The sequence below is a fragment of the Frankliniella occidentalis genome, unplaced genomic scaffold (genome assembly GCF_000697945.3).
Source record: "Frankliniella occidentalis isolate FOCC.00 unplaced genomic scaffold, Focc_3.1 Scaffold132, whole genome shotgun sequence".
Classification (NCBI taxonomy): Eukaryota; Metazoa; Arthropoda; class Insecta; order Thysanoptera; family Thripidae; genus Frankliniella; species Frankliniella occidentalis.
The window spans coordinates 230,220-241,838 of NW_026267259.1; the positions used below are offsets into that span (position 1 = coordinate 230,220).

At 49.9% G+C, this 11,619-nt stretch overlaps 2 protein-coding genes across 2 annotated transcripts in view; both read right to left on the bottom strand.

Annotated features, from left to right (window-relative positions):
• The window catches only part of LOC127750092 (uncharacterized), a 956-nt gene extending 376 nt beyond the window's left edge, over positions 1-580 (bottom strand). The window contains exons 1-2 of the mRNA XM_052270647.1: positions 559-580; positions 53-487 (exon numbers count right to left, since the gene is read on the bottom strand). Of these exons, the coding sequence (XP_052126607.1) occupies positions 53-487; positions 559-580 (457 nt within the window). The remainder of the gene's footprint in view (positions 1-52; positions 488-558) is intronic.
• A 381-nt stretch (positions 581-961) lies between these two features.
• LOC127750087 (uncharacterized) lies at positions 962-1,617 on the bottom strand. The gene is made up of 2 exons (XM_052270642.1): positions 1,548-1,617; positions 962-1,476 (listed from the first exon to the last, which is right to left on the bottom strand). Exon 2 carries the CDS (start codon positions 1,474-1,476, stop codon positions 988-990), a length of 489 nt encoding a protein of 162 aa, XP_052126602.1. The 5' UTR covers positions 1,548-1,617; the 3' UTR covers positions 962-987.
• Between the last annotated feature and the right edge of the window lie 10,002 nt (positions 1,618-11,619).

Below are 11,619 nucleotides of genomic sequence, written 5' to 3' on the forward strand. Positions count from 1 at the left end.
GGGGGGGAGGGGGCGTGAGAGGAAACAGCGAATATACCACGAAAACCCTCACCTGTGACAAGAACAGGTAGACGTTCCACGACGTCGCCTTTTCCTGTGAGAGGGGGAATTTTCTTCCCGTCCATGTGAACTGTGAGGGGCACATCCGGGTGAAACTCACCCCGAATAGAAGCAGCAATCATTGCACGCACCTTTTTTCTTTTCCTTTGAATGCAGCTCCTACTCAGTTTTAGCTTAGTTAAATCTATGTTAGCGACCACGCTGACAGCTGACACGGTTCTGAAGGCGTCAGACGTAGAAATCTTGCCACGGTCAAGATTTATCATGAGTGTTTGGACTTCCTTATCAGCGGTGGAAACTTTCACTTTCAGTAATACTGCAATATCCTTCTTCAATGATTCATCAGGTACAAACGTAAGGTCTGTTTCAGAGTCAGATAGTGAACTGTCAGATTCTGTAAAACAAATTCGGGTATAAGTGAGGCACACTAAAAAAGACACACCGAGCGATGTGCCTAAAAGAAATTACCGCAGTGTTAAAAATGGCGCGCTTTAATGCAAGACACAGTGCGCACCGACATCGAGTCAAAGCGAAGTCGGTTCGTTATCGACGTCGTCGTTGTCTATATAACGTTTCAGAGATTCGATAACGAAACGCCTTCATTTTGAAGTCGTAAAAAACCTTTACGCACTGAGAATATTATTCTCTCCTCGCGTAGCGCTTACACGTGAAAAACGTACCAGTTTAAAGTTCCGGGGCGGATAAATGACGGTTCGCAGAAAATGTCGCAAACTGATCAGGCGAGTCCAAGCGTCAAGCGCAGCGCTTAGCACTGTCTTTGCACGAGCAGCGGTTCGTAAAAGTTACAAAACGGAAAAAACTGGAATCATAATTGCACGAAAAAAAACGTCTCCCCCCTCTCCCCCTCTCCCCTTTTCCCGCAGACTCCCTCGCGACGTCTCTAGTTCTGCACTGTCGCTATCACACTCAAATGTCACACCAGACACACGACTCACCACTCTCATCTGCAGACGCAGACTTATTAGCCAAAGCCACCCTCCGCCTGGAACTGGACCCATATGCATCATTTGCTGCCTTCCGTTTCTCGGCACGGACTAGGGGGCTGGTGTCAGCAGAACTGATGTCCATGACTTTTGCCAAATCCACTTGAAGAGCAGACAAATTCTTTTCAAATGTGGGTCCACGCTTTCTTGAACTTGATTTAAATAGCTTGTAGTATGTCTTGTACAAGGCCAAAATTTGTTTGGACACGTTGATCCACTTGATAGGTCTCCTACCCTGCGAATACCAGTGGTCCACGAGCAGCATGGCGGTTTCCCTAGCAGCTGTGTCCACTTCGTGGCCAAGATCACGCGTCTTGTTGAAAAACACACGACAAACATCTAATTTCGTTGGGAGGCATTTTGGGGGGAACTGTGCCTCCGTGTACGAAAAAACTTCTCGCCAAAAAGGCATCTGCAACAGCAGCGAGATATTGAATAACGTTACCATAGTAACAACCTGCATTGTACAGTGTGTGACAATACCTTCAAAAACTAACGAAGACGATCCGTCGCCCTGAGCGCCAACAGCTGTTGTGTCTGGTGCGGTGCGTCTCGTCTCGTCTACTGTCGACAGTGAGCGGGGCCGGGCCGGGCCGGGCGAGGCGGGCCAGCAGACCGAGCTGGACCGGCGTCGGTTCTCGCTCTCGTCACCTGTCGCCTGGCCTGCCTGTCGTCTGATATGTTTATCTCGTGAGGAACGCCGGCCCAGAGCAATGCGAGAGGTGCTAGAGTTCAAACCGCGCGCGCCGGGCCGGCCGCAGTCCCCCTCCGGCCTGGGCGCCTTCCCCGCCAGCGGTGCTTCCCCCACCACCGCTCAGCCAGGCAGCCGCCTGGCGCGCCGCGCCTCGCTTCAAACAGTGCGCGGGCCGCCCGCTGCATGTTTCGCATCTGAAAGGTCTCAGTGTGCCCTCGGTTTTCGTGCAATAAAAAAATAGGGGTCCGCCGGCATTATTTTCTGTAAACGGCGAGTGACGTCGGGCGCACGTTTAGGCCCCTGGACACGCCGCGTGTGTCGCGAGCTCGCATCCTTCATATCCGATACAAAGTAGGACCCATAGGGTAACACTCTCAGCCCGAGTCGTCCGCCCTGGCCCCAACGTGCGCCCAGGGCAGCGCCTAAAAGATGGAGTGCCTGTTTGGCGCCAAAGTTGGGCCAGACCGAAAATCGCGATGCGATCCGGGTAAACGTTGTCGCACAGGCCCCGGACTTTGCACACGGTCTTTTATAGGTGACATCTACCTTTTAGGCTCCGTACCTCGAAAACTTTTTTCGGGTGGGATGGGCTACTCTATGTGTTCATCTGTTCAGCCTGTACACGAGCGGCTCGGCGAGCGGGAGGCGCCGGAGGAGGACGAGCCCACCCCGGCGGCGCGAGGCCGCGGGCGTGGCCGTGGCTGCTGGCGCGGGCGCCGTTTCATTGGCCCCCCTCCTCAGCGCGGGGTAAGTCTCTCACCATCTCCTCCAGCGTGATGTACTTGGCACTGTCTAACTCTTTTCCTTACAGCCTGTTCACAGCCGCCTGGGTGAGCAATGGTACGGGGCCGGGCTGCGCCAGGCCGCCACTACCCGCCCCGGCCGCGCCACCTAGGACACCGCCCCCGAGCCCAAGCCCCTCATCAGCGCGGCGGCGATGAGGGGCGCCATCAGGCGCGCGGAGGCCGTAACGCGCCGCGCCGCCAAGCAAGCGGCCAGGGAAGCCACCGAGGCAGTGAGAGAGGCGGCGGAGGCCCCGGTGAGTACTTCTTCTTCGTCCTCATGCTTCTCTTTCATTTGATGTGACTTCTAACTTGGTCTTTTTGTTGTAGGTCGTCGTAGTGAGGCCGCCAGCCCCAGCCCCGGCCCCGTCGGCCCGTCCCTGCACCGCGCGGCTTGGGCGCTGCGCTAGAAGTCGTCGCCCCGCGCATGGCAGCCTCGCACTTCGCCGCCCCCGACGCCGAGGCCCCCGCAGCCGCCCAGGCTCCCGCCCCTGCTGCAGCAGCCGCCGAGGACGAGGTCCCTGACCGTACAACCCGCCGCCGCACCAGACCAGCTGTAAGAGTTCAACCCCTCTCCCCACAACCTGTCCCAAACCTTTGACTTTGACTAACTCTAGTTTTTATTCTGTACAGAACCCTGCTCCCAAGAAGTAAGGGGATGTGCCCCCCTCAGGGCAAGTGATCATTTTTTTTTTTAAATGTAGCGCCCACTGGGCAAGACTGATTTTTTTAATTAAAATTTAAATTTTGTACTTTTGTAACTTGTGTTTCTCTTATCACAACCTTTCAATCCATTTTATAATGCTGGTGCACTTTGCCGTTGGCATACTCAAGCTGACATGTTGATGTCGAACATTATCGAAGTTGAAGAAACGGGGCCAAGTCTGATATAAGATCTGGGGTAAATTAAATTCTTGAATTGATTAATATGGGCTTAAAAGCAGCACACACAGTTGGAGAATGTAGGGAAATACTGCTTGCTATGGATTTCAACTTGTAAAGTTGGGTTTTTGAGTGACTTACACAAATTTTAATACTTTGACTAAATCTTATGGTAGGGTAACATTCTAAACCACTATTGGCTTTGGATTTCAATTGATCTAAGTTATTTTAAGGTGTCACTACTTGTTGAGATAGGCCAACACCTCTGGAGTTGTGATTCTGAAACTTTTCCGAAGTTGAATAGCGGCCAAACACCATAACTAATTTCACTGGAGTTTCAACGGTTGAATTTAATTTTATTGTGCCAAAAGCAGGGGACTGACATGGAGAATGTAGGGAAATAACATATGATGTGGATTTTAGTCTAAAAACTTGGGTTTTTGAGTGATATACCTCAGAGTGGCCTTGGGCTTAATGCCCATGATCAAGATCATCAATTACTGATTTCTTTCTCATTTCTTTGTTTTAACATTTGAATTCATTATTATGGCCTTCAAAGCAGCCGATACACTTGGACATTGTATTGCATTATCACTTGTTGCCGAATTTAGCCTAAAATGTTGGGTTTTTGAGTGAAATACATACTGTATGATGGTGCTGCTGCTCTTCTTGTTGATCACTATTTTCTTTCTCATTTCTTTGTTTTAGCATTCGATTTCAATATTATGGTTTTAAAAGGAGGGGATGGACGTGGACTTTGTATAGAAATAGCATTTGATGGTGATTTTAACCTCATTACCTGACTTTTATGGTCATAAGCGTGCCTGTTTACCGTCGATTTTTGTTTTTGTTTACGTTTCCATTCGGGACTATCCTAAGTATTTGGTATTTCATTTGCTTTAGCTCTTGGATTCATTATCATGGTCTTAAAAGCACCCCACACACTTGAATAAGGAATGAAATTAACATTTTATGTGGATTTTAGTCTAAAAACTTGGGTTTTTGTGTGATTTACCTCAGAGTGGCCTTGGCAGCTTTCTTGGTATTCTGCTTGGTATTTCACTTGCTTTAGCTATTGGATTCATTATGATAACATTCAAAATCACTATTAGCTTTGGATTTCAATTCATCTAAGTTATTTTATGGTGTCTCTACATGTTGCGATAGGTTCACACCTCTGGATATGTGATTGTGAAACTTTTCCGAGACTGGATAGCGCTCAAATTCTGATAAGGGTAAATTATTCGCATGAGCTTAATTTTATTATGCCAAAAGTAGTGCATCGACGTGGAGATAATAAAGAAAAACCATTTGCATTGTATTTCAACTTGTTTATTCTTGTTTTTAGGTATATAGTCTGTTTGCCTCGCCAACTCTATGTAGACAGGTTCAACTCAAAGATTTTTCGGTTCTAATTGTGGATCAAGTTTGGATTTTGGAAACAACAACTCAGAAGTACTATTGATATTGATATTCAAAAGAAATGTGATTGGTTTTGGTCAAAACACATTCATTATTAATTTTTATTGGTTTTAAAGCTTTCATTTGTTTTTATTTGATTTTCACATTGATTTTTTTATTGTTTAATCATAGAGATGAGTGTCTCTTTGAGATAATCCGTTTGGTAACACAGCATTTCTTGTTTGAGAGACTCTGGGAATGGAATAGATGTCACGTCAAATGCTCTTGAAAGCAAATCGAACCATTCTTCTTCATTGAGGTATGGTATTTTGGCAGAGTTTCCGCCCCATCTCGGTAGACAGAAATATATGGTATGGACCATCAGATCGGTAAAGTTTGAACTTGCTACAACACACACTGTCTCACACTGTGATAGATAGTTGAATAGAATATCTTTAATTCTATGGACAAACTTCCACGTTGACTCTGCAAGATAAACCCTGCAGTTATCTTTCTCGATACACATGACTGTACAGTTGCCAATGACTTTCAGCGACACACTCAGAGTTCCCACTTTGATTGGCTCCATGTTAACTTGTGCGCTAAAGTGAACAAAGTTATTGATCTCGTCTGAAGTCAAATGTTTCAACTCTGACTGAGTGAAATTAATGCATTCTTTATAGGGTTGTTTGACCAAGGAATGAAAGGCTTGAACATCTTGGTATCAATTCCTACTCTGAGATATTTAGAGGCGTTTTTCACAAGGGGGAAATCCCTGTACAATGCTTCCATGGCGGGAAGGGTGGTGGGAGGCACAACTCCAAAGGTACCTTGAACTTTTGTCATTACGGTCGTGATAGAGTCAAAGTGATTAGAGCAAGTAGGTCATTGGTTTATGGTTCAATCTGATCAGCGCGAGCTAATTACTCTGTACAATACGTCAATACTCTCGAGCTGTTTTGGGTGATGCAGTACGCGTGGGGTAGTGACGGCCGGGGTAGCTGGGCCCCTGCGCCGGTAACTCCGTTCGGCAGGGGCCGGGCCTGCTTGGCCTGGCGGCGGCGATGGTCGGACCTGCGGCCCGACCATTTCTGTCACGCGATTTGCTGTAGAACATAATCGAATGATGTAACGGGCCTTCGGCCCGCAAAGCCCGTCGTCCTTAAAATTTGCCCCGTAAACACAAGAAAGGGATGTAACGGTGAAACACCGCGACTACAACCCACCCTTCTGCTAAGGAAACGTTTTTTGGGGTGGGGGGAGGGAGTTTCTTACCTCTTTTGCGGTTTTGGGCCTTCTTTTGCATTTAATTGTTCACTACAGCAATTTTTAACTTATTTTAGTCAAACAAGACCCTCTAGCGCCTGAACGGTTAGAGATAGAGCCGAACGGACGAAATTTTCGGCCGAAGGCCTCTACTTTGACTAGGTACCCCTTAGGAGACCATCCAATATTTTCGAAAATTAATAAATTTATTTTTGGGCAGCTTTTGTGAGAGAAACTCCTAGCGCCCAAACGGTAGAAGATAGAGCAAAACGGACGAAATTTTCGCCCAGAGCGCTCTACTTTTGGAAGTCACCCCTTAGGAGACCATCTAATATTTTCTAAAATTAATATGTTTATTTTTGGGCCACTTTCGTGATAGAAACTCCCTCCAGCGCCCAAACGGTGAGAGATAGAGCAAAACGGACAAAATTTTCGTCCCACGGCTCTACTTTGACGAGTTACCCCTTAGGAGATCATAAAAAAAAAAAAAATTCTGACTATTTTGACCTACCTTATTTCCTTTGATACCCCCTTTCACCTTTCAGCCCTTTAGGGATGGTTGCCAGGATTTGCCGTAGACGTTTCGTTCTCTAGGAGTGGACCTTAAGATACCCTGAAAATTTCAAGTCACTAGCACATCTCCTTCCAGTGGAACAGACAGACACACACGAGGTCGTTTGCATAAGCCCACTGAATAGCTTTTTCAAAGCAGAAGGGCGGGCTAAAAAGGCGCCGTCGCTGTGGGGAAAGAGGCGGCCAGAGCCGGTAGCCATATTCTCGCCGATGTGGCCAGCGGTGAAAATTTCAAAATGAGCGCCAGAAAACATGGCGGCGAAGCCGTTCAAAACCTGAAACGAAAAGCCACGGGGGCGATGAGCGGGTCCGGCGCTATAACAAGCAGGCCCGCCCTTCCGCCAAACGAAGTTGCCAGCTTCGCTTCACTGCGCCGGCAACTCCGTTCGGCAGGGGCCGGGCCTGCTTGGCCTGCCGGTGGCGATGGTCGCGGGCCTGCGGCCCGACCATTTCTGTCACGCGTTTTGCTGTAGAACATAATTAAATGATGTGACGGGCCGCAATCCCGTCGTCCTTAAAATTTACCCCGTAGACACGAGAAAGGGATGTAACGGTGAAACACCGCGACTACAACCCACCCCTCAGCTTAGAAAACGTTTTTTTGGGGTGGGGGGGGGAGTTTCTTTCCTCTTTTGCGGTTTTGGGCCTTCTTTTACATTTAATTGTTCACTACAGCAATTTTTAACTTATTTTCATCAAACAAGAACCTCTAACGCCTAAACGGTTAGAGACAGAGCCAAACGGACGAAATTATCGCCCGAAGAGCTCTACTTTCGCAAGTTACCCTGTAGGAGACCACCTAATATTTGCTAAAATTAATATTTTATTTTTGGGCAACTTTCGTGATAGAAACTCCCTCTAGCGCCAAAACGGTTACAGATAGAGCGAAACGGACGAAATTTTCGCCCGAAGAGCTCTTCTTTGACGAGTTACCCCCTAGGAGAACATTAAACAAAATTCCTTTTTGGGAGAATTTTTGAACCTTGGATACCCCCATTCACACCCTTAGGGGTGGTTGCCAGGATTTGCCGTAGGCGTTTCGTTCTCTAGGAGAGGACCTTAAGATACCCTGGAAATTTCAAGTCTCTAGCACATCTCCTTCTAGTGGAACAGACAGACAGACAGACAGACACACAGACAGACAGACAGACAGACACGAGGTCGTTTGCATGAGCCCGCTGGATAGCTTTTTCAAAGAGAAGGGCGGGCTAAAAAGGGCATGGTAATCCGTTAGCCTCATTCCAGTGTCAGTTCTAGAGGAAGGAGGAAGGTTAAAGATTGGCTATCATAATGGCTTTCATGCATGGATCTTCAGTGGAGGGCATGTCCACGGAACTCGATCTGTGGATCGACAAGGTCGTACAGTCTGCTCAAGAGAAAAGTAGGACTCAACAGTATAATGCAATCGCCAATTTCGACACTGCAGATACCCTAGAGTTTGATATACCGGGAGTAGGCTACGCCTACCCCGACATGGCTCAAGTCTTTCTTTACACGAAACAAAAAATCGTTAATGGAGACGGTAGTGATATTACAGCGGCAGATCAGAGTGACGCCACACTTGTCAATTATGGGTTTCACGCCATGTGGTCTCAAATAGATTTGTGCATCAACGGGACCATTACCTCCCAGTCCAGCATGACATACCCTTACCGCGCCTACATTGAGGCTAAACTTAATTACGGTAGAGATGCTAAAGAAACACACCTCCAACCAACAGCGTCTATGGTACGAGGACACACCCGGCCATTTTGACTCACTCGACGGAGCTGAAAATCACGGTCTAGCCTCGCGACGAGCCATTACTGCCAACAGTAAAGTCTTTGAGATGAAGGGGCCTCTCCATCTGGACATGTCCAATGTAGACCGGCTCCTCCTCAACAACTGCAACATTAGGCTAAAACTCACTCGTAATCGAGATGCGTTCACACTCATGTCTACGAGAGGCACAGAAAAAAATAAACTCTTAGACGCTCAACTCTATATCCTTAAGGCAACCATTTCCCCCTCGGTGCTACTGGCACACGCGAGGGCACTAGAAAAGGCACCTGCCAAGTACCCCGTCAACCGCGTCGACATTAAAATAGTCACCCTCGCCCAAGGGGTCCGTGACAAAGCTATTGACAACCTGTTTCCAACTCATCTCCCCATGAGATTTGTTGTTGGTTTTGTTGACAATCGGGCCTTCAATGGAGATTGCAGACGCAATCCTTGGAACTTCCAACACTTTAATGTCAGTTCCATACAGGTACAAAACTGACGGCGGCCCCATTCCGAGCCAGCCGCTAACACCCGAGTATGCAAACGATCTGTACATGGACTGCTACGACACCCTCTTTACGGGGACGGGGATCCACTGGAAAGACGAGGGAAATCATATAAATTGGAGGGAATACGCCAGAGGGACCGCACTCTACGCATTCGATCTGTCGCCCGACCTCTCTGCAAGCAGCTCCCACTGGAACCTTCAGAGACAAGGCTCCCTACGCATCGACGTTCGTTTCGCAGCTCCACTGGCCGCTCCGGTCAATGCCATCATTTACGCCGAGTTTCAAAATCAAATCGAAATCGATAAAGACCGAAACATCATTACCGACTTTAGTGTTTAATAATGGATGGTCTGACCATAGAAACCCTAATAAAAAGAGATAGGCACGTCGCCCCACTTTTTGAGGGGGTGTTTGCAGCCGATACTCTGCCCCAAACCCTGAGGAAGCAACCTGCTTTACTCGTCTGTAACACGGACCCTATTTCGAAACCCGGACAACACTGGATAGCGTTCTACGTTGGTAAGCACGGTGTCAGTGAATACTGGGACTCTTACGGCATGCCGCCCCTGGTACGCCAGCATAAGAGATTTCTTAAAAAACACTGTAGAAGAAGAATTCATTATAAAAGGCGGTGGCTTGTAGCAGACGACAACAAAACAAATGCAAGACGGCAGCAGCGGGGAAGCGACAGTAAAATGGGACTGTGTTTGCGTCGTGCGGTATGCCTGTATAGTACTGTCGTGGAAAGTGGAAAGTATTCTTGTGAGCATGAGGGAAGGGCGCCCTGGAGTCCCAGCTTTTCCCCCGTAAGAACCCGCCTGACGGACTTTGACAACACCCTGACGCCGCTGTATTGGTCGAAGACCATTTCCGAGGTCAGTGTCGGATTCAGCACGTTTAGACGAAGAGGAAGATGTGCTGAATGATACTGTTTGGAAACCTGGAAGCCGGCCTGAGCACTTGAAACCTACTACGAGGGGCGCGGGCCGGCCTCGGGCGCGGCTGGCTGGCTGGCGGCTGGCTCCCCCTCTCCTCCCCTCGCCTGCGCGCACGGACGGGCGCGCTGCCCGCAGTCGGCAGGTGAGTGGGAGTGGGGGGCCCGCCGGCCAGCCGCCAGCCAAGTAGGTTTCAAGTGCTCAGGCCGGCTCCCAGGTTTTCAAACAGTATCATACAGCACATCTTCCTCTTCGTCTAAACGTGCTGAATCCGACGCGCTCCTTCAAAATGCTCTACGACCAATGCAGCGGCGTCAGGACGTTGCCAAAGTGTGTCAAGCGGCTTCTCGTGGGGAAAAAGCTGGGACTCCAGGGCGCCCTTCTCTCATGTTGTGAGCGTGAGTGAGTGTTGCGTGGGTGACGACGCTGAGAGTCCGAGGCCACAGACAAAATGTGCAGTGGCATTGATTTATCCGAAGGTTAGTACTGAAAGTGTCCCTCCCAGATAATACGTCTACCATTCGCCGTTACTTCCCTCTCAATTTTAGCCCGTGCTAGCTCTTAAAGCGTCTGGTAGGTAGGCAACATCTTGCCTGAAGTGCATGCGTGTACGGCGGAGTGGCCTACCCACGTCTCGCAGGCGTGCAGCACGTGCACCGAATGTACTTCCTGCTATGGACAATCCCTTAGTGACTAAGCCATAGGCTCTGCACACGCCTTACGGTGAGGCCGAGGGTGGAAGGCCGCCTCGCGCAATCGAGCACCAGGGTGTCGTTGGGCTCCCAGGCCGCAGGCCCAGAACAGCGCACTTACAGAGAGGAAGAAGGCGGCCCTGTGCACGGAGAATCAGGGCGGGTCGGGGCGCGCCGTCGTCGGGCTGGCGGAGCACTCCGATGACGCCTGCCATCACACCAAGTAAGAGTGAGGACGCAGTCCGAGAGATCATCACGCACCTGTATGTCCACAAGAGTGTCGTGGTGCGCCCAGAGCCCGGAGCAGAAGGCCGGGCACAGCGCACACGTGGAGAGAGGAAGAGAGCGGTCTTGTGGTGCACGGAGAGTCGGGGGCGGGCGGGGCGGGGCACGCCACTCCCGCTGGCACGGCGTGGCGGCCGCGGCGGCGGCGGAGTCACGCGCGGTGAGCTGACACGGTGGCCCCATACCTCGTTAAGAAGAAGGGAGACGTGTACGACGACGGGTATCCTCGTCAGATTAATCCGTTTCAGAGCTGCTGCTGCTGATCGCCCGCGGGCGGTAAAGAGGGCGAGCGCCCACCGGACGGGCACTTGTCAAATTACCGAGTGTCGTCCAGTCTGTCTGTCATTCCAGATAGCCAGTCAGCCTGTCAGTCATCTGCTGACGGATGGTAAAATTACTCAAGATTAAAATTATAGTCGCCTATCGTATGCTATCATAAAATGTCTACATAAAATCAACGGCTTAACCTTACACTCGCATCCACCATTCTACGTTGGGACATAACTCAACGTCGTTCTTGATGCGATCCCTCTGTTCCAGCCTGCGCTATGTTTGTTGCTGTGTGCGGTGCCTGCGTCACGCCCAGCTAGCCCACCGCCCATCACGCCCAGGCACAAGACGGACAGCCCGGCGGACAGCCCGGCGGACAGCCCGGCGGACAGCCCGGCGGACAGCCCGGCGGCGCGCGGCGCGATAGCTCTTCGGCTGTTCCGCCAGACAGATGGACAGACTCTGTTGCACATCGAGATCGAGACGGACGACGCTGGCGGGGCCG

Coding starts and splice junctions, on each gene's coding strand:
- LOC127750087 (XM_052270642.1), bottom strand. CDS start 1,476: ATGCCTTTTTGGCGAGAAGTTTTTTCGTACACGGAGGCACAGTTCCCC.